The 23,696-nt window shown below is 41.1% G+C and overlaps 1 protein-coding gene and 2 non-coding genes across 3 annotated transcripts; 1 reads left to right on the forward strand and 2 right to left on the reverse strand.

Moving 5' to 3' along the window:
- Positions 1–443: 443 nt before the first annotated feature.
- Positions 444–609, forward strand: Trnal-caa. Its single transcript has 2 exons — positions 444–481; positions 565–609. It is a non-coding gene; the product is annotated as a tRNA-Leu (tRNA).
- A 19,150-nt stretch (positions 610–19,759) lies between these two features.
- On the reverse strand, positions 19,760–23,123 carry LOC121598095 (ras suppressor protein 1). Its single transcript, XM_041924660.1, has 6 exons — positions 22,770–23,123; positions 22,465–22,515; positions 20,807–21,046; positions 20,638–20,720; positions 20,320–20,567; positions 19,760–20,247 (listed from the first exon to the last, which is right to left on the reverse strand). Exons 1-6 carry the CDS (start codon positions 22,921–22,923, stop codon positions 20,151–20,153), a joined length of 873 nt encoding a protein of 290 aa, XP_041780594.1. The 5' UTR covers positions 22,924–23,123; the 3' UTR covers positions 19,760–20,150.
- A 242-nt stretch (positions 23,124–23,365) lies between these two features.
- Positions 23,366–23,438, reverse strand: Trnak-cuu. The gene has a single exon. It is a non-coding gene; the product is annotated as a tRNA-Lys (tRNA).
- Positions 23,439–23,696: the final 258 nt, after the last annotated feature.

Raw genomic sequence — 23,696 nt, forward strand, 5'->3', positions numbered from 1 at the left:
TGTTTTAAACAAAGTTAAGCCGGGAAAAATTGTCTACTTGCAGCATAACTTTGCTCTGCCCTTTTACCAGTCTCGGCGGATTTTATTTGCGCAATTTTTCTCCCCCAAACGTACTCTGCCTAACCTTTAAACAAACAGTAGGAAAAGAACACGTACACGGTGTGACAACGGCGAGTAGAAAAAATCTAAACTTTATCACCAAACAACACACGAACGCACATGATGCTGCCCCGCTGCTGCTGGTTAACCTTATCACACAGCTCACTGAAAGATAGAGGCCAACGTAAAACGTTCCATTTTGTTTTCACCCACGCTCGATGGCAATGATTCGACTTGTTGTACACACGCACACCCCCACAACCGACGATGATGCGAAAAGCAACGATCAGTTTTTGAGCGTGAACGCGTACTGGGTGTGTTTTTGTCGCCCCTTCTGCACGAGTGTCAGGATGGCCGAGCGGTCTAAGGCGCCAGACTCAAGAGATAATCTTGCTCACAAAAACGGCTTCGCCGTTGGGTGTGAGTTCGCGCCTTCACAGGCGGGAGAGAAAGAGAGAGAGAGCGTTCTGGTCCTCTCTGAGGGCGTGGGTTCGAATCCCACTTCTGACAAAAAGAGACTTTTGTTTTGAACAAAATAATTTTATCTTTATTTCATAATTAAGCAACATTGAAGCACAGTTCTGTTAAAAGATGAACAGTTTTACAGGTTTTAAAATAATATGCTCCGTTACAACCATTAGTTGTGATTAGACGTGTTTTATCGATAAATGTATTATTTATTGATAACAAACAATGAAAAATATGGAAAAACTTAAAATTCTTTATTCACTATGTAGCGTAAAAGTGTTTACTTCATATTTATATTTGCTTATTAAAACATTAAACTAAATATATTGTTTATGTTTTTTAACTAACGTCTAACAAAAACGATTTGGTTGGGAAAACCTGTAATCAATTTTTGGTGGTTGACTGGTTTCAATTTAAAGAGTTAACGTCTCATGAATAGTCAATTTTGCTATTTACAGTGCACAGTGGCTCTATAAATCTTCTAAGTATTTAAAAAAAACAATCCCAACTAGGGTAGGAACCCATTTTGTACCTCTCACCATCACAATATTTTCAAGTTTTTTTAAATACTTTCAACATCAAAACATGTAATAAACAACAACAAAATTGTTTAGTTTTATTTACTAATTTACTTTCTAGCCGCTGCCTGACACTCCGAAAAAAACATCGTAACGAAAATGTCTGACAACCGAAAAATAACGCTTCTTATTGTAAAGAAACAAAAATTGATTTTGTTGTTGTCATTTTTGAATATTGATTGATAAGTTTGATTTGTGTTAAATTATTGTTTTGCACTACCGAAATCGGTCGACCGAAAAAGGAGCGTTACAATGCGTTATAATCGTATCGTATTCTCAGTCATTCTCAGTATTCTCAGTAACAATAATAAACTATTAATAATGTTTGCTTCTTGAACTTACGGTTGTTGTATAGATCAGTGGTGTCCAACCTGTTAACGATCGTGGACCAATTAGCATTGTATATATGCTTTTTGTAGACTTTTTTCAAAGCTTCTTGATCACATATGGTGGACATGTTAGTCAATAATGTAATGTTGATTGTAATTAAAATGTTAAAATATGTATTGTAGAGCTATTATTTAAAAAGGAAGCAATAATTTGGCGATTACACATTAGTTTACGCCGCGGATCACAGTTTTGAAACCACTGATATTAATCATTAGCATTAACCAATCCGTTTGACCATTATAGAAAGGCATTAACAACTAGCTCCTGTTCTACAGTTATTAGAAAAAAAGTCTTGCAATCTGTTATTTTCGTAAATATTTAGTTATTTAGTGGGAAGAGTTTTGGCTTTCTTACAACGGAAAAGAATATTACAAAACATAGTTTGTTTACTTTGCTTCTCTTTCTCTTTTGTAAGTTTCAGTGTGTTCTTCAGCAGATCATAATTGATACGTTACACATCGTATTATCTATTTGTTATAATTTATTTATTTAAATATCCTTATATTTTATAAAGTTTGAAAAAATGCAACTTGTAAACTGTCACTAGTAACATACCCCTAAGCCTTCGTGATTCACTTTAAGCGTGGCGCTTTAATATTTCATCACACAGCAAAAAAAACCCAGCCGTGCACACGTTCAACAGTTTCCGTTTATCTTATCTTCACCCTTCTATCTGTTCTCACCGCAACACATCCTGCTACTACTGCTGCTCCTTCCTGCTCGTAGGTCCGGGTTCCGACAGCAACGGGTTATCGTTCAGTCACAGTTTACCAGTTTCCAACAAAACCGAACGCCGTACCGTTTCCCGTACCGTTGGCCACCATTGCCCATACTTTTCGATGAAATGCTTCATCCAGCTCTCTCTCACACACAAACATTCACTCCCCCTGTCTACACATTGCAAACCAGCACCATGCACAAATTCGGAAGAAAGTTGTCAGCAGATTATGACAAGATTTTCCGTCTCCTCACACCGATAACTGCGACGGTTCACTTTCCCGTCCGCTTCCCTGATTCTGACGATTGCTCGGTACCATCGTCGTAACCGATGCTTCGCAGTGTAAGCAAGAGCAAAAGAGGGTGTAAGATATGACCGAGAGTAGGCGAAAGTCATACTGCAAAGCGAACGGCAAAATTATAACCCAGTCAGGACCGGTTGCCACCGAAAAAAGACGTTCGGGAATGGCTTCAAAGCGCTTAAAGAAAGCCATTCCCCGCTCCGGCATCCCAACTCAGTGTGCGCACCCGAAGCGTTTCATCACGCGGGCAAAGCGATGAGCAATTTGTCATGTAAAACGATCTAAATAAATATTGTGAAAACCGGCTAAATTAAGTTTTGTCAAAATATTTTCAAATATCCATCCAGCTTGTTTCCGCGCTGCTCGGTACCGTGGCACTGATTTCGGGAGGGGTGAGAAAATCTGTTTCTCTTTCTTGTGCGAGCAACGAGTCGCCCGATTCGGGTTAGCAGCTTGAACGAAAGCAAAAACGGTCTTACATGTGCAAAGCCTGCGGGCTCCAGCGTGTTGGTTTGGAAGGATGTTACTGCTTTTACTTTCCAGCTATCCCGTACTGTGATTCTCGTTTTTTTTTGTGTACTATAGAATGTATTGCCCTCCCCCGTCGACTAAATCCACACGTTTGGCCCAATGACGTACCAGGTGAAAGTCGACTGGCAAGTAGTACGTATTCGCTTTTGTACGTTTCGTGCTATTCCGCTTCCCTACCGATGTTGCTGAGATAAATCATTTCCAACTTCTTGGTGCCCGTCGGTTGGATTTACGCCTCTGAAAGCCTCAGGTTCTACCGTCCGCTCGCCGGTGAAGTGATGCCTTCAAAATAATTTATTTGTTCTAGCCATTCTTGCTACGTTCTACATGCACACATGCCATGTAACCATGGTTATGGAATGAAATTTCTCATACATAGAGCGTTCTGCCACTATCGAGGCAGGCAAGCGAATCCTTGGTTTTGATCGCATCCGTGTGCGAATGGTATGGGGTTCTAGGAAGTGATAACAACACCGTAACAAGCTGATAAATACGTATAATCCAGGTTCTTCTTATTTTTAAGAACTGGCACGTTCTTTGATGTACGTTTTTATACATTCACCACTGTGCGGTATTCTGTATAATTAGTTTTGTAACTATCTCCATACGATATTTAAAAGACAAATCAATGCTCCTGACTTGGTAAACACTTTTTACGGAAACTCGTATTTAGATACAGGAATGGTCTACTATTGTGTTGTCTCGATTTGAATGCTCGTTTTCAACAAAATACACATTTTTGGTATGTCTTGTATGAGTATGTTTTTGTAACAAAATAGGACGAAATACCGATAACGTATAACACCGAAATTATTACAATTTCCAGAATTAAAGTAGCAAATCACTCAAAATTACAGATGTCCGAAATTGACTTCCCTGTACTGTAATACAGTCGTTGCCGCTAAATTTTGACTCTAACTCACATATTTTTGCCTCAAAGGCACCAATCTTTGACAGCGTGTCACGATTTTTGCCTTGAAGGCATCAATTTTTAACAGTGCGCATCAATTTTTGACTGAGAGTCAATCGCTTTATTTACAAAGTTTTTCGTAATTTCTGAAATGTTTGAAATTAAGTTAAGTAGTGAATAATTCAATTGATAGAATTTAAAATAAACAATTGTTTTGCCAATTTTGGGAGTTTTAATGGAGTGAAAAAAATATTCATGTATTTTCAGCTGTAAACAATAGCTTTACAATTTCTAAAATGTTATAATTTTTTTCTCAAACAACAATCAATTTACACAGTTTTTGTATTGTTTACGTCATGCGGAATAACAATTGTTAAAAATCTGCTTAATTACTTTATAAAATTGCCTACGGAAGTCAAAAATTGATGACTTACGGACAAAAATAGGTGCGTTAGAGTCAAAAATTGATGCACACTGTCAAAAATTTATGCCTTAGAGGAAAAAATTGATGCGCACTGCCAAAAATTAATGCCTTAGAGCCAAAATTAGGTGGCAACGACTGTAATTTGTTTATTTTACAATGAGCTTTGTTGTATTTTCATCATTATACTGCAATTTTTTAGTTTTAAGAGTAGTTAACTTTTTTTTATTCTATATTAAAGTTACCTTTCCGAACATTCGAACATATTCGAACATAAATCAATCAGTCATCAAAAGGTGTATTATCTCCATTATTAGTGATTTAAGTTTATACGATATTGACAATTTTTCAAACATTTTACTAAGCAGGATATAGTTATTCTGTTTTTGTATATTAATACTCTTAAATTTCTTAGATCCTTTGTAACGTTTGCTGAACGCATAAAAGACGTATCAAACGCTCAAAGTCTATTTAATCAAACCAAGCAACAACATGCTCATCGCAGTGCTTGATTATAACCGATAAAATACAGTTCAAGCTATAAAGCGTTTTCAAAACACAGATTGCGCTCAAATGATCTTCAGAGAGCCGATTCATCATATTTTCAATCAAATAGATTGCCTTATTCGGCTCGGGTAATGGGAGAGTTACATACTACCTCGTAGCCACGATATCTACAAACTACAAATTCCCATAATTTTATTTATTGGAATGGAGTTTCCGAGCTCAAATTTAACGAATTGTCCTTTTACCTGTCATTGCTAATAAAATTTTAATCGATTAGTTGAATCAAATCATTTACTAAAAATAAAAACAAGCTTCTATGCTCTTGATAGGGTCTTGGTGGTTTCAAATCTGTTTAAAAGCATTTATGAACACTCAAAACCTTTTCAATTAAAACCTATCAGTGAACGAGATTATTAACGTAATTTTACAGTTGCCCATCAAACATAACATTTCATTGTAATTTTAAGCATTTTACCATCGCAACATGTTTACATGTGTCAAAACCGGACGGCACCTCAAACCTCAACATAGTCCCGGTCAACACATCCACTTGGGTTATGTTAACCCGTAGCACATCTCCCACCTACCTATCCCAATTTATATGGCTCATTAGAAGATTGATTACCAACGTCGAGCCTATTACTAGCCCTCTCAAACAAATGCCTCCCCATTGCGTTCAATTGCCACCTCCATTTGCCCGTGCCATTCAGTGTGCTTCAATTGTCACTCACGCCACCTGCCACAAAGGAAGAAAAGGTTTAGGCCTAGCCCCACGTTTCCCCACCACCCCTTACCGAATGCCCAGATGGAAACCATTTTATGACACCAAATTACGGCGCTCCCGAGAGGCAACAATGAACGACCTACCCTTTTTTTTTTTTTTGCTGTTGCCCTGCTCCCAGTAAGCCCAGTAAGGTAGGTTTCGCCTTTGTCATGCAGGGGAAAAAAATCACTACCAGCTGCGCCACGGTGAATCTCTTCCAATGCCAACGATATTGCTGTACGCACATATACGAGGAGATAAATTTTATTTCCAGCCAAAATAGATAACAACCGAGCAAGAAGGAAGCACTGTAAGACGGAAACCAAGCTTCGGAGAGGGGAGAAAACACTTCCAATGCTCCCTCCAGAAGCTCAGCCTGAACCTAGGGACAGCAAAACGTTGCTACCCCCCCCCCCCCCCCCCCAATCAGAACAAGGGTAGCTACTTCACCCCTCAGCTTTCGAAGCTTTACTAGCAAGCCGTAGATAGTAGCAGAGAGTGTCCAGATTCGCTGTCATAAATTGGCAAAACTACGTGCCAGGAATTGAAATCAACGACCGAAACGTTCGACGCCTAGCCGAATGCTTGGTTTGCCCCTGGCCAAACACTCACACACAAAGACACACGGCAAAACGAAACAAATGGACAACCCATAAGTCAGGGCCGAAGGAACCGTTGGCTTTCGGCTCTCCTCCATATATCCATATCCTCGAGAATCGAACGCAAAACCGGTGGTTTGGGCCTCACAAAAACAGCGCTTTACTTACTTTTGTAGCGTTTGTCATTCGCAATTGCCTTCGCTTCGGCTGTCGAACATTTGTAAGCCCAATTATTAGCGCTCTTCAGTGCGATTGCGGACCAACAAAACGGTGTGTTTGGTGAGACGCGAAAACGGACCATTCGATTGCCTTTAGGTTGACTCGAATTTATTGAATCTCATCGTCAAATGTCGCTGCCTGTGACAGGGGTTTCGAAGATAAACGATGTTTTCCTAGCAATTGCCTGAAGCTTGATGCTTTATGGTAATCATTGTAAATGATTTGAGAAGCTAGGTGATGATTTGGTAACAGTAAACGTTTCCCACTAGGTGTTGATAGGGAAAATAATTTGTTTTTCGTTATCTTACAAAAAATAGGAAACAATTTAGTATTTTTAGGTTTTTTTAAAATAAATTTATTGTTCTTTCATTGCACATGTTTTTAATTTCGTAACATATATGTTTAAATATATTGATTTTTGAATAGTATACATTTCACAGGGCTACGAAATACAATTACCAGGCGACTCTTAAATTGAAGTTGGAAAACAAGAGCTACTACATCAAGATCTACTGAACTAATGTTGATCCAGGAACTATTACTGAGCTAATAACGATGTTGGAACAAATACTGAACCTTTACCGAATACTGATAACTAATCCAGAACCTATCTAGGTTCTACTCAGCTAGGTTCTATAACTAATACTGAACGTATAACGATGCTGGAATTGATCACGAATCTGTACCGATCATGATACTGATATTGAACTTGTACCATTTTTGAAACTAAACCCTTACCTATAACAATCCTGGACTTAATCTTCAAGAAGGCAACAAAAAAACAAATTTTGTGATTTTTATTTGTTTAATTTTGTAAATGTACTTTTTTGACATTTGCAACCGACCTCATACCAGGCACTGAAGCCATATCAGTATTGGAACTAATTCTGTATCCATTTCGGTACTGTAGCTGATCAAAAAATGATACCATTGCTGGAATTTATCTCGAACCCATACCAGGAACGGTCACTGAACAATTACCTGCACTGGAACTGTAACTAAAACCACACCGGTCTTTGTACTGTTCGCTCTCAGTCCTGTAACTCTTCCTGAAACTTTTGCAAAAAACAGAACGAAGTCATTGCAACAAAATAAAACTTGAATAACAATAAAATTAAAATCCACTTCTTCCAACTCAACTGTACACATGGGTTGGTTCACTGTTTGATCACACTGCATGATAAGTAGCAACCGAAAGCCTCTACAAACATTAAAAAAGGCTATTAACATAATAACACTGACATATCGAGGCAAAAATAGCGCTACTTTATTGAAATTATGTTACGCCTCTTCCGCCCGACTATTCCATTGATTGTATTTTTATTCACACACCGGACAGGCGCAACCGAAAATGTTAAATCTTAAGCCTTCCACCGTCTGACGGGTGTAAATGTTTGTCTCCCCAAACCTCCGCGTACGTCGGGTCGGTATCGAAGTCGGTACAACACACCACGCACTACACACGAGCACGAGCAGACATCGCGGCATCGGAATGGCCCGAAGCCACCGCGCAGCATTTCGCATGTTTATGTCGCTTTGCATTAAACGCGACGCGGAACCTGGCTAGGACGCTCTGGTTGGGAATTCGATTGTGTTTAACGTGATAGCAAAGTGCTGGAAGGGAAATGCACGCAATGCCAAATATACAAACCAAAAGAGGAAACACAACCACCGGTGGTGATGGTGTAGTGTGTGTAGAATGTGATCAGCATATATGAAGCGAAAGGAAACATTGGCCGATGTTCCTCACACTCTCCTGCAGAGAGAATGAGACAGAGAGAGAGAGAGAGAGAGAGAGAGAGAGAGAGAGAACAAGGAACATGAACAAAACTGGAAAAGCAAAAGTAGCAATATTAAATAAATAATAGCATCGGGACGGCATGATTAAAAACAACAAAATCGCTCGCGCACACACCGACAGCGGGTGAACGTGCGTGTATTTCCAATTTTTCCACATCGTCGCCTTGGGGGTATAAGGGGTATAAAAAACATCCCCTCACACACCTGAAATGGGACAATTTCTAACGAAATAAAAACAGATCCCAGACTGGGAATGGGAATGACGGAAGAGGAGCGTTTTTTTTTTCGTAGTACATCGGTGGGCCGGTTGTTGATATCACCTAGCGCCAGATTAATCGATGATTGAACATACTCTTTCCCTTTTTTTATCGCACTCTTCACCTCCCTTACACACTTGACTATTATGTTCCAAATATAGCAAAAACCAGCCCAACTAGAATAAGAACACCATCAGGTGAAGTGGGGGGAAAAAAAGGGGACACAATTGATCACCGGGCAAAGGCTCATTTAAATTAACGTCCCCGTCGGCACATTGCCCTTTGCCAGGGCTGCCACCAGATGCCAAGCCAGGCAGGGAAATTGGAAATAAAATATATTAAAATTCATCTGCGACGCAGAACATACGACGACGACGAGTATCGAAACTGGTCCGCCCCAAACAAAACAAAAAACGCATAACAACAGCGTAACACACCTGCATACTCCACTATGCGCAACATTATGCCTGCCGCACATCAAACGGATGCATCCCCTAAAGGCACGATACAAAACAGATTTATGAACACACACATACACGCCTACAGGAACAAGCAAAACCAGCAACAACAACAAAAAAAGAAGAAACAAGCGCACCACATACACCGCTTTATTTTCCCTCTGTTGTTGTGCGTCACCTTTTTTGCCTCTTTCCGGGTTTTGCTACTCTGTTCCCTTTTTGCGGGTTGTAGTTTTCATCAAGTTCATGGTAGAGGTAAAAATCAGATCAGATTTTTAGCACGCACACACACACACACAAACCAACAGTTTGATTCATTGCGTTTCGCGTGCGCCAACTCCATCATCCGGATTGCGCACCACGCAGCGCGAGGTGGAGGCGCCCAGCTACTCATACCCGGATTGTAGCGCTCCACAGGGTTTAGAGAGTCCAACCCCGCCCCGTGGTCGTGATAAAAGTTAATTTTCCCGTTTGGTGACCGTGTTAATTCGATTTATGAGCCGGCTGGTTTCGGTGAAGCGGCAAAACCAGGCACTGTGGACTATATACGGACAAACAAACAAAAAATCACATCCTACTGTCACCTCGATTGGCCCGCTGATACGTCAGTGCAGTGCAGGTTGCAGGCTGGGACGAGGAGACAAAAAATGAGACTCAGATCAGATATAATGCTTTTATGTTTCTTTTTTTTAGAGAGAGTGTATGTGAGTGTGTTTATCCGGAAGTGGCAACGGATGCATCGGAAGGTAAAAATCATTATCAGCTTTGGCTAGGATGAAAAGTAGGTGAAAGATGTGATGATACCTCTTTTAACGTTTCGCTTTGAGTTACGTTTGAAGCACATAGTAAAGCTCATTTTACTGCTGTTTCAAGTTATTTGCATTGCTTAAGCAGCACAGTTTCATCATCCGTGTTCTTTAGTATTTTGGGAGGGATATCAAATTAATTTTTAAAAGTATTCTGTTTCTTGACTTATTAGTAACACTTATTGCTTTACAGTTGGTAAAAAATTTAGCGAAAAAAAATATAACAATAAAGTCTAAAAAAGGGACTCAATGCGAGCGTCCACACGTGAGGCCCAAAACAGCCGAAGTCATACAAAATCATGAAAAAGACTGTTCCCTTGCGTTCTGGCGTCCATCAGACGTTTACTGAGCCGAACCGAATAATTGTGTTCTTTAAACATGTGTGCGTAACAGGTAGCAGCAGTTGTACTGCTTACCTGTCGTATGCCGCTATGATACCGAGCGAGACGCATAGACAACGCGTCTAGAGGACATTTGTAGCCGTGAGGAATCTTTACTGTGTCCCTTTTGCCTTGTCCTTGCCTTTAGATCGTGATGAGTGAAGCATGTATACTTTTCGAGTACGTTCGAGGTATAAGCCTATCCTTCTTACGTTAATGGTGAAGATATAATCGTATGCAATCGGCTCTGCATTCGGGCGTGGACAGGCACGTAGGCGTTGTGTGTACACGAGCAATATGATAGGGATAAAGTTTGTACCTGTTAGCATATTTTAATGGTCGATGGAACATTATCGCCATTTTTTCCTTTAATAAGACATTTTTGGAAGTTTTTTTTTCTGCTGCACATGTTTTTTCCGCTGCAAAATTTCCCAGATATTCTTAAACTACCCTAATTAAATTAAGGTAATTAATTTAGTTGTTGGTTTAAAAAAACTGTTTTGCCCAATATTTGGTTCAATTCAACAATTAACAATTCATTTCCAATCGTTATCTCTAGTCGTATAGTCATTTTATTAAAAAAAACACCGATTTTGCCGACAATACAACACCGGACGATATTTTTCGCCAAATATCAAAGTAAATGAATCTAAAACGAATTGAGTGGCATGTGGGGAGTCCGATAAAAGAAGGTCACACACACGCAAAATTGAAATTTTGGCACGAAATGTTTGGTATTTCGAGCACCACTCGAGCAGATCATGGTTAAAATTTAGAACAAATGTCACTTGGGTTGTATACTATTTCCCTTAAATTGGAGCATTCATCTTCCCTTAAGTTTTCAAATAAGCTCTTTAATATCAACTGTGATGTAGCTTTTCTTCCTTCTTGTTTCCTCAGGAAATAACCTTAAATATTCAGTTAAAGAAATGGCACAACAATTATTCTTTCTACGTCAAATCTCATAAATAAATGAGTTCAATTTACACATCAATGAAATCTTAACACTTTAAACATAATTAATCACACACAAATCCACACATTGCTGGTGTTTTGAGCTCCACTCGATCAGATTATGGATACAAATTTAGAACAAATATCACTTGGGAACTAAACGATCAACATTAGTGTCACTTAGGGAATAGATCCTTCATAATCACCTATATGGGCCGAGTAGGGTCCAAGTACCACAGTTAATCCCGAATTGGCGTTTTCAGGACATTAAAGCAAATGAAAAAGGGCTTTTTTAAAATACTGTAATTTTTTTATGTTTTGTTCAAAAACCTAACAGTTTATCAATAAAATCCTTTAACAAATATCCTAAACAAACAGGTTTTGTAGCCTTCGCTTCCCAAAACTGGTATGTTTAGAAAACATATAACATCGCATAATTAACACTATTTATAATCTTTAATCGTCCTGTGATTATATTGTTAATGAATGCATTCAATTAAACGATTATAAATTATTCGGCAATAAGGAACAAAAAATAAAAACCTGACAGCTTTTGACTCATGCAACCCAAAAGCTCCAATGCACAACTTTTACAGCTTCCACCCCTTTACCTGACTTCCCGGAACTGAAGTACACACAAGCGAGTATCTATAATACCACAAGCAATCATCTCAAATGTGATCCACTTCCAGAGAAGAGTCTACCCGCTCTCCCCCCCCCCTCACACCACCACCATCCACCTGATTCTCTCTTTTGAATTCCCCGAAAGGGGATAAATTGAGCCACTAACCGGTTCAGCTCTATCTCGCATTTCGTCACCCACGATATCCAACGCACGATCAAAGAGCACGATAATCCAATTAACTTCCGGTCCAAATTATTGGCCCTACCCCACGAGTTTTTGCGTTATGTCAAATTCCATCGAACACATCAAAATTCACAGTTCAAACTCGCGTACGCGTACAACCGCACGTACAAAAAAAGAACGTTAATCAGCCCCATAGAACACCAAGCATGAATGGGTTGGGCTGCAGCTTTTTAATTGATATTGTGCATCATTCACTAGTATGCAGCAAGAACAGATCGAATTCATTTTCTGCTTCAGCCCAAACAGAGGCCGTTCGATTATAGTTCTGTTTCAGCTGTACTATGCGCCCATTCCTCCAAATTTGTATTGCCCCCACCATCATCATCATCATCATCATCATCGTCGCCCTCCAATACTACTCAGTGAACAACGCCAAAAGTGAAGTGCCATTGAAATGGGACAATTTTCAACACCGTAACCATACCCTCACGCTTAATGCCCGCTTGCACCACACACGCACACACAGACATATAGACACATATATATGATTGGCATGGATTCGCGGAAAAAAGCTGCTCGCCAGAAGAAAGGAAAATCCCATACACTGACAGGTGATTGATAAATTTGTACGAATTTTCCACCCTACCCACCGTGGCCGAGCCGCCGCGAGAAAAAAAATACGAGAACGGAGGAAAACGTAATAAAAATGTTGTTAAATATTTTATGAACCACCGACGAGCGTATCTCACACCCCTCGGTGGTGCTGCGACGGGAGTAAGCAGTGTGTGAGCGAAACATGCAAAATTGTGTCGTGCATGCCCGGACGCTTCGATGCACGTGCACATGGAAAACACGAGAGATGCACACGCTGGCTGGCTCATTCGGTCGGTGGTTATTTTACTTTTAAGGCGATTTATTAAATTTTTCTCACCTACCGAATTGATCCTGTTTCTCTTGTGCAGTGGATACTTTTACATTTTTCTCTGTCCTCACGATGCCTTTTTTTTGTGGTAAATTATTCGTTTTTTTCACTCGCTTTTTATCACTGTAAAGGGCTTTAAATTGAAAAAAAAATATATTGAACTAGTTGTGACCAGGGCCAAAGTACGGAGACAGCAGAACGCCACTCAATCATTCAAACATATAGACCAGCAAGCAGAGGTGCAAAGTTGCATCGGGGTGCAAACCGTTGATTATGTTTAATATTTTATCATTATCACAGTTGGCTGATTTTTGCACGATCGGTTCGCTTGGTTGCTACAGCTATCACCCTCATCATGTTATGGCTCGTTCGCTTATCGCAGGGGTCGCTGTTGACACCGCCTGTAACTACGGGGAAGTAAGTGGTCCATGGCTGTTTGATTGCACGTGCGTAAAGAACCTTTCAACGCTTTGTGCGAGTAACGGTTAAAGTATAAAAAAATGGTATTTAAATGCTACCATTTTATACCATTATAACCTATCTCTGACCGGTATGTTCTCAAATTGCGCAGTTAATTAGCGTGGACTTGATTATCTGCGAAAGTTGAATAGTGGGAAAACTATCTATACATTATTTGTAATATTGTTTAAGGTTGCGTGAAGTTAAGTTAAGGATGATAGCTTAACATTTTTAGAATTAGTTTAAGTTAGTTATTATAGGGTGCGGGATTTTAAGGAAAAAACCAGGCGCTATTGTATTGTGCTGGTTAGAGGAAAGAAAATACCAAACTCTATATGATTTAGGTTCAGTCTGTTCCCGGGATACGCGATTTATCCGTTCCAGAGGAATCCGCGTAACTCTGTGGAAGTCGAATTTCATGGTTTTCTAACAATGCACACAACAAAACTGTTTTTGGTGTACAAATTCTAGTTTAAATAAACGATTCCATCTGCTACTGACGTACAAGTAGCCTCGGAGATATGCGGTGAAAAATCGCAAAATTCTTGGTTACAACATTCAAATATATTGGTCCTTAACTTCTTGGTCAAAAACTGCTTGAACGCAAAACTGATGATCGCATTGCATCTTGGTCCTGAACATCTTGGTTGTAGACATCTTGATACAATACACTGGAATACACTGCTTTCCAGATGGTCTGAGTCTCGGGCAAGCATCGATGTCATACGCAAAACCAAGCAATTGGAGAGACCGGTAGGTAGGGATCGTGCCACGGATGTCGTTGTCTAGCCCCGCGTTTCGAATGACACTTCCCAGGGCGATGTTGAAGAGCAGACAGGAGAGTCCGTCATCTTGCCTCAGACCGCTCTGAGATTCGAACGATTCCGACATCAAGATCAATCGTTCAATAAGTCACGTATTATAGTCGTAACGAAGAAAGCGACGATAGTAAGTTCATCAAAATTTAAATGTCATGAAACGTTCTATGAGAAAATTTCAAGCAATCTCTCTTTACTGCGTGAAGATAAAAGAAAGGACATTCTTATCTTCTTTGAACACAGATGTGTCGTTTTTTTAAACTATAAGTACCGTTATTTTTTTTTTTCATCAACTCTGATCGGCCTTCATATGCTACAAAACCCCTATTTTATTTATTTTTTTATTTTTGCTAAGCGCCTGAAGGTATGCTAGACAGCGTTTTCGTTTGTTTGTTTTTTGTCCTTTCTTATTTCATGTTCACGATTCTTACATTTGTTGTAGGACCAGCAAAGCAATGGGGCATTGATTTTGTTATTCGGTTTTATTTTATCACCTTTCGTTTGCTCTAATTATAATTATTCTTTCCCTATTTTGTTGCTCTGTTCTTCTTCTAAATATGTGTTTCTGTTGGTTTGCTCTATTTTAATTTTTACTTTTACTTGTTTTCATTTCGTATTACTACTTTCTTACTTCTTTCCTGTATGTGTTAAAAACAGTCTACTCCGATTTAAAGCTTTTTCAAAATAGCATTCAAATAAGTACTTTAAATGGTTCTAATTGAGTGATTATCTGGTTTTTTATCGCAAAGTTTGTAATACGTTTTACTTTAATTCACCCTGCTCCATAAGCAAGACCTTAAGTAAGTGCTAGAGAATATTTTAAAATATTTAGAAAAGGATAATTCTTGCAAAGTTTTATACATTTCAACAAAGCAGAGGAGTAGCAAGCCCCAATAATCAACAGCATTGTTTTACAACGGACCCAAGTTGACTGCATATAGCCACACTTAAACACAGCTACAACATTTTAAAGTGATTAACGCCAATAACTTGTGCCTCAATTTACATAACAACATTGCAATTACTCATTCTTGCATTTCCTCTCGATTGCATTCACTTCCAACGCGATTCAGTGATGCGTTTACAAAATGAAAGACATTCAGCAACAAGACCATGGACTAGGATGCACCAGCCCCAGCAGCAGCAGCAGCACCAGCAATCAATTCCATTTCAAAACGACGCGTGATCAGTGTTTTTTCCTCTATTCTCTTTCCCCCTCGGCGAATCGAACAATCGAAGCGTTCGAGTTGTCTGCATTTTTCCGTTGCGTTTCTCACGTAAGACAGTCATTCCCTCACACTTTTCGAGCGCCTTTTGCTTGCGCACCAGCATCCTAACGAACCAAGATAACAAACCAGCAGCCAAGAGGAACGGCACCCAGGACACCCTGGTCCACTTGACAGCCGGCGTGGAAAAGACGAACACGACATTAATGATGCTTGTGCTGCCGTGCAGCGTGGGTAAAGGCCCCACCGACACGCTGCACAGGGTGGTATGAACCTTTCCACCCTCCAATCTACTACTACTACTACTACTACTACTACTACTACTACACGCCAAGCCTGGGCAAAAACACTCCAAACTCTCTCCCCACAACCCCAAAGTCGGCTCACAAAAAGGAATGCGAAGTGGTCGTGAGTGCCGACGAACCGGAAAAGTGTCGCCGAACTGTGTCGCCGGAAGTCAATCGCCTGTAGTCACCACACGTGCGAGACCAACGAGCCAACACTGCCTTTTTGGGGGGGGGGGGGGGGAGATTATCCTTCCCTTCTTTATCTAAAAGAATAAGAAAAAAAAGATAAAAACCTTGCTTAACGTTACTCCCAGGTGGAGCTATGCTGCTTTCCACCTTTACCGAGCAGAAAGGAGGATCATCACGCTTTCGAACCCGCCGTGGGGTGCAGCATTTGACGAAATCCGGCAAAGTTTTTAACGACTTTTACTAATCGCTCTTCTGCTTCTTCGTTTTTTTTCAACCATCTTGCAAGAGTGGTTCGGTTTAAAATGTTCTTCCCACCCCCTGTAACTCATCATCACCGTCAGCGTATCGACAGACACTCATCATCTTGACCCATTCCATTGGCGCAAGAATGGCACGTTCTGCCCGATGGAGCAGCGACGCTTTCGATCTGCTTCCATTTTATCTGCGAGCTCGGCTCACCTTTTGCGTAATTAATTTCAATAATCATTTGCTCATTATTTTATTTCCACTTTCCACTTTCCATCACATCACGTCCGGCTTGACTGGCAGGACATGCTTCGCCCTCCCATTGAATGGTGCAAATTTATTCAAGCTATTATCTTTTCTCCTCGGTGAGAAATGTAAATGTTGTTCATAAAAAGGAGCGTTTTGTGCATGAGAAAATAAGGGGAGGGGGGTCGTAAAGTATAGGCGTGGTAAGATCGAGCAATCATTCCCGGCCGGCTCTTTAAATGATATATTGTTTGGTTTAAAATTTCCTTCAAACCTGGCGTACAGAAATGAGGAAAGGTTGATTGAATAGATCACTGAAATTGCAAAAGGCATTATTTTATAAGGATTATCATTCAAACAGCTTTCCACGTTCATTCAAAGTTGTTGAATAAGGATATTTATTTGTTGAGGATATTGCACAAATAATGACACAAGATCAACTAAACACAAACACCCAAACAAACTGACTGAAAAATTGCTTTATAAAAGTAATTCCATTTGTAAAAGATAAAAGTGATAGGATCGGTAAGTGGTTAGGACGGTGACGAAGACTGGCAGGATACGATGGCTGAGGCATGTCATGAAGATGCCGGACTCATATCCCACCAAGAAGGTGTTCGATAGCGATCCTCAGTTCGTCAAGAGACGCAGGGGAGCACAGCGAACTCGATGGATGGATCAGGTGAAGCAAAACCTGTCGAAAATCGGGTGTCTACATGGATGGGAGACTGCAGCCAGGGACCGAGCATCCTGGAGAATGATTGTTGATTGGGCCATGTCACACCGATGTGCTCTATCGTGAGCAGGTCAACAAGTGAGTGAGAGAGAGAAAGAGAAGGGTTTAGGATCAGTTCCTGGGCCAGTATGGATTTCGTTTCAGTACCAAGGACTGTATGAATTCGGAATTAGTTCAAAAGCTGTCCCAAGGCTGGTAAGGATCCATTCAAAGACTGTTATTGCTTAATTGTTTATTACTCTTTCAATGGATAACAATGGATCCGTGTGAATGTTCTTAAGTCTAATATTAGTTTATGATAAGTAGAAAGATCATCTTAATAATTCGTTTCTAAGGCTGTTTTTAAAGGATTGCACTGAGGTTCCAAAATCAAACAAATGACGAACTTCATTAAACACCCTAATCATGGAGTTGAGGGAGTCTCTAGATCCATATCCAGTTCGACTACGGTTCAGGGCAAGTGTGATTTTGATAGTAGCTCCAACCTTTTTAGGATCACGGACCACTTGGGTTTGAAAATAGATTTGCCGCGGCCCACATATATTGAGTGCATATGTGTAGTTTACTTAGTGGTCTCCAACTGGGTTGCAGTACCGATACCGAGTTCAGGATCAGTTCTTGCGTTGTGTTCTGAGTTAAAGGACCAATCAGTTTTTTTCTTAATGTGTCCCTGGGATTAATAACTTTAACCAACAGCAACAAAACACAAGTGATTTAGCAGCACGACATTTTGGTTCACGACAAAAAAAAAACTAAATAAGTAAAAACATGTATAAACATAAGAAACAAGGATGAAAAGAAAAAAACCATGACTTTCAAAACATTACTGCAACGAAATGCGATTTTTTTTTGCATTTTTAGTACAAAAACATTTATTTAGAACACACATGGACACAACGCAATGAGATTCCAACTAGAACTTTAACTATCCAATTAGATAAGACACAAGACAATTATAACATTTTTTGAACAACCAAGAAATCGTGGGACCATTTCGAATGCATGAGAGACACTCAATAAATCAGAATTTGTTGGTCCAATTGTATTAATATCCAATCGGAAAATACCAATAAATTATGGGAACGAACCAAAAATCTATGGGATACGATCAAAAAATCGTGGGAACGCACTAAAAAATCATAGGAACTGACAAATAATTCGTGGAAAACCCTGTATTTCGGATCCATGATAGCATATTATAATACCGCAAATGTATGAATAATTTGTAAATATGGAAAAAAATTCAACTATCCAACTAGCTGATGAACTCTGTAATTTTATCATGCTGTCTGAATTAGTGATGTGCTGTATGGAGCGCACCCACGACTCCGATCCGACTCCGACTATTGTTAGTTCGATTCCGACTCCGGCAAAATGGAACCACTAGATCCGCCCGGAGTCGGAGTCGTTTGGAGTCGTCCGGAGTCGACCGGAGTCGTCCGGCGTCGACGACTCCGAACGACTCCGAAAGACTCCAACTCCGAACGACTCCGGGCGACTCCGGACGACTCCGAACGACTCCGACGACTCCGAACGACTCCGAACGACTCCGAACGACTCCGAACGACTCCGAATGACTCCGACTCCGAACGACTCCGGACGACTCCGGACGACTCCGAACGACTCCGGACGACTCCGAACGACTCCAAACGACTCCGAACGACTCCGACTTCGGGCGACTCCGGGCGACTCCGACGACTCCGAACGACTCCGAACGACTCCGAACGACTCCGACTCCGGGCGACTCCGGACGACTCCGGATGACTCCGAACGACTCCGGATGACTCCGACTCCGGGCGACTCCGAGCGACTCCGGGCGACTCCGGACGATTCCGAACGACTCCGGATATTGCAGCGCGGACCTACCTTCCGGAGTCGATTCCGAATTTATCGGAGTCGGATCGGAGTCGACTCCGGATTTTTGCCAACTTTACCCATCACTAGTCTGAATGTTTAAAGTAATCTGTGGTCAGTAGCCTTCTATCAAGAGCATCTTATTCGAGTGTACTGCAACCGTTCGCCGCTCTTCTCAATAGTTGTTTCCCCCCCCTGGTTCGCCCTAAACCCTTGTTCCGGAAATTAAACGAACGGTACAAAACCAGCAGCAGTGAACCAATTGAAATTAATAGTGAGCATACCCACCGTGAGGTACAAAACTTTCAAATTGCATTACTTACACTAATTAGGTTAGGTGAAAGTTTTTAAAATCCCCCTTCTCTCTCCCTCTCTCCAGTTCCGCTCCGAACGGCACCGCGCCAATCCAATCCACCTCAATGCCATACGACAAGCGAGAGTTGGGCACAGTAATTTCTTCCCGAAACGTTGTTTTTCCTCCCCTAGCTTCGCACGATCGCATTAAGACATAGCAGACGCACAGATTCGCAACACTCGCAGAGAAATAATTTAAAGTTGCAGCTGCATGAAATTGATTGCACTTGTTTGTCAACACTTCACAATCAATTAAAATCGGTCTTTTCTTTTGCTCTCAAAAGTATTTTGCAACCGTTCCCTTAACACAACATGAAAGAATACACTTTGCAGGTCTTTTGGAGTTGGTTTAATGGTTGAAAGAATGCAAAACTTTGTCCTTTGCGTATTCCAGAATGAGGCATGAGCAATACACAGCACGAACCAGAAAGTAACACAGTGGTGGATAACGTAAATTAGTTTGTGAAAACACATCAATTTTATTACCATTTTTATTACCATTTTTTTTCTTCTTAGTTATTACACTTTTGTTCACATTTTGTGAGTTTGTCTGTGTTAGCATTGTAAAGGCACTTGCACAAAGAATGGGTGCATTTGTGCTGTCGGTAGTTTAAGTTAATTAAATTAGTTTAACAAACTATCTGCACCGTGTGTTAGTACACAGTTAAACAATAAAAAACCCCTTCCTAGGAAGGCATCGACCCAGGGGCAGGCACTACGAGAGAAGGCTTAGTAGCGGGTTAGTTTTGGAACGCTCGAATGAACCCGAATGTTCACTTCCACAACGACACATCCATCAGCCAACTGGCACTGGGATAAAGTTACAAAATCCTTCAACGATTCCGTTTACGACCGTGCCCTGGATGCTTTTTTACTTTTGTCCACTTTCGGTGGTAGATCGCCGGCCGTTTTACCACCCGCCTGCATATGTCGATTGTAGAGGCTGTGTGAAGAAAGTGTGCAACAAGACCAATAAATACAAAACCCACCAGCAACCGGCAGCCGGCAAACTTACATTCTGTACGCCTCCGTCTTGATGTACTCGAGCACGTGGCTAATGCCCACGAGGTACTGTTCGGCAATTGCCGTCACCCACGGGTTCTCCTCCATCTTCAGTACCGACTTCGGTCCGGGCATGTCCAGATTAGCGATCTCGGGCGGCAGCACACTTAGCCGATTGTTCTGAATGTGCAGCTCGCGGATACGCGTCAGCTCGCCAATCTCGCGCGGCAGCTCCAGCAAATCGTTGTCCCGCAAACCGAGCTGAAAAGGGCAAAATGAACTTATGGCCAATCTTTACACAAAATGCACCATCATCAGCGTGGAATCTTACAATTTGTAGATTTTTCAAGTTTTTAACCTCCTTGGGTAAATACTCAAACTCATTATCGCCAAGGTAGAGCGCGCGCAGGGAGTCTGCAAAACCGAACAAAACCAACAACAAAAAATATTACAAATTATAAACACATTTTGAACACACCGCTTCACACCAAAAAGCGTACCCATCATGAAGAAATTGCCCGGCAGCACATGCTCGTTCAGATTGTTGTAGGAAAGGTCGAGTACCTCCAGCACGGGAAAGGCGCCAAATCCGCGCGGCAGCGTGTTGAGCCGGTTGATTGAGCAGTTCAAAATTCTCAGCTTCGGCATGGACGAAAGCGACAATGGCAGCTCCTCGAGGTGGTTGTTGGAAAGGTTCAAGATTTCCAAGTTGTTCAAGTTGGCAATACCGGGTGGAACGGCTGTAAAACAAAAGCGGTTTCAACAACAACAAAATGCATCAGATTGATAATTATTTACAACGAGCATTGCAATAACGACATTTTTAAATCAAATGTCAAACACACAGCTGATTTTTTGTTTTCACGAATGCGCATTATTCGGGTTTTAACGAAACGAAGCGCCCGGTTAAGGCGGTGCTCTGGCACCAATCGAGCACGACATCCGAACAAGACAAACATCGAGTCGAACATGTCAGTTGATTCTGTCCGTGATGTTCGAAATACACCTGTGCTGTGAGTATCCTAGCTGTCAAACGCTACAAAGCTACAGTAGATAGAATTCAATTCGGAACATTTTCAACTTTGTATACGTAGTTATTCTCTTTTGCTTCTTAAAGTTGCGTGCAAAACATTTAAAATAGCAATCAATAATGATTGCAATGCTTCATAATCAATTATAATATGAAATATACAGGTTAGAAACGTATACAGGCGTCCCCCGAGTTACGACCCCCTCGAGTTACGACGATTCGCAGATACGACGATTTTGATTTTGACAGTTAAAAGATGTCATTGACAAGCAATTGATGTATTTTTTTGAATATCTGGGCTGATAAACGTTATATACACATTTCCAAAGATTCCAAAACTACCTGATCTTGAATATCTTAATTGTGTACGGTTTTTAAAATATAATTATTACATTATCGAACATTATTTTGAATAAAATACACGATATCATAAATTCCAACTATTCAACTTCGGTTATAAACTTTATATTCAGAGATATTCGACATACGACTTTTTCGACTTACGCCTTGCTTTGGGACATTTTTTCGGTCCCAAACACAGTCGTATCTCGGGGGACACCTGTACAACTATTACGTGTACATGATGCATGTGTATGCACTCTATGAGTTTTGGCATGGACGTTTGTTTACAGTTTTCATTATGAAATTTGAATGTTTTTATGTTATTGTTGATGTAAATCAATGTAAATAAATTACTTGTAAATTATTTTTTTAAATCTTCCCCTTGTAGATGGATACTCATTTAAACTATGAAAATGCTTCATTTCAAGATGAAAAGATAGGCCTATTGCAGTGCATCATGACAGGTCTATAAGACATCGAACAGCTGACAGAGCACCTATCGAACAGAGTGCCAGAGCGCCGGCTTGTACGGTTCACCGGACGAACGAAGATTCACGGTTTTCTGTATAAACAAACATTTTACTTTTGCAAAACACCTACACAAAACTAATTTTGCTATTAACAAAACGAAACACTTATTTACAACACTTTTTGGATGGTTCTACGTTCTGCACACATTTCTGCCGTAAGTTTAACGTCGCTTTTCGTTTACAAATACACTTCTGGCGATCTGAACGAACAGATGCCATCCGCAGATCCTCCTCCCACCCAGCTGGAATTACTCACTCTTTAGTTTGTTGTAGCTCAGGGTTATTCTGGTCACAAACAGCATATTAACTGCGAAGAAACAGATAAAAAATCAATCAGTTTTAATCGCTCACGGAAATGTTCCTCCTCTCGCACGCATTTCCACGAAGATTCAAAACAAACCACGCGCACACACACACACACACTCACACATCCACCAATATCGCACACTGCCCCGCCCGTACGGGGGACCGACCCATCCCCAGCGAAAAGTAGTTTTTACCAAAAAAGGGCAACTCTGGTTTGGCCGCACGAAATGTGACCCACGTCGACGGAATACTCACGCAGCCCGGGCAGCTCCTCGAAGGTGGAAATGTTGCGATCCACCAGGTCAATTTCGCGATTTTTGGTCTCGCGCGCTTCGTCCAGCACCTTCTTTGCTTTCGACATTTTGTTCGCACTGACAGGCAAACAACTGACGACGGGTTGGTTTGACATTTTTGCTTCCTCCGGCGCGCGCGGTCGCTCCTTGCTGTAGTAAATTGATCAAAATGCGCCCACGAAAACGCGCGACGGGAACCAGTTTCTAAAATGCACCGTTGCGTTGGCTCACGCGAACTAAACTGCCACAGCACGCACCTACGTCGGTGCGCGGTGCGGAGATCGCGAGAAGATCGCGAGTGTGGATAAATCGGTTAGGAAAAAAGAAGAGAAAAAAGGTAATAAACCTGATCTCAACCTTCTGTGCGCGTACGTACACACACGGAGATGATGGTGTTTTAGTGCTGCGCGCGCGTGCGCCTGCACATATCGAAAGCAACAACAAAATACTGAATGTGTGTGTATCGTAGAATGAGTCATGTGTAAACAGGTGCGGTGGCCAGCTAAAGGAAAAAAATCTCAGTAGTAATTGATGCAAAAGTGAGCAAAAGAATCGTTGCGCCCAACGTGGGGCTCGAACCCACGACCCTGAGATTAAGAGTCTCATGCTCTACCGACTGAGCTAGCCGGGCTGTTGGTGTGCTCGGGTCCAAGGGCACATTAGACGCACAGGCCCTTACACCAAGATCCCTTCGCATGAACATCATCCATCACACGGTCGCATCTTCTTTCGCAGTTCATCTCCATTGCCCGGGTGAATCTTCATCCGTGCCGTACCACATACCCATACACAGGATCACGCTTGCCTGTGCCTGTATGCATTTATTTCGTCCTTTCTGAGGGGGATTTCGATGGAATTGAGACCCTCGAAGGTCCTTGGGAGGGGTTGT

Source organism: Anopheles merus, chromosome 3R (assembly GCF_017562075.2).
Source record: "Anopheles merus strain MAF chromosome 3R, AmerM5.1, whole genome shotgun sequence".
Taxonomy (NCBI): Eukaryota; Metazoa; Arthropoda; class Insecta; order Diptera; family Culicidae; genus Anopheles; species Anopheles merus.

Excerpts from the sequence above, each read along its gene's own strand:
- LOC121598095 (XM_041924660.1), bottom strand. The coding sequence starts at position 22,923 with ATGTCAAACCAACCCGTCGTCAGTTGTTTGCCTGTCAGTGCGAACAAA. Across the intron at positions 22,516-22,769 it reads CGAGGAGCTGCCCGGGCTGC|TTAATATGCTGTTTGTGACC; the intron begins GTGAGTATTCCG and ends GTTTCTTCGCAG. Across the intron at positions 21,047-22,464 it reads GAGCTACAACAAACTAAAGA|CCGTTCCACCCGGTATTGCC; the intron begins GTGAGTAATTCC and ends TTTGTTTTACAG.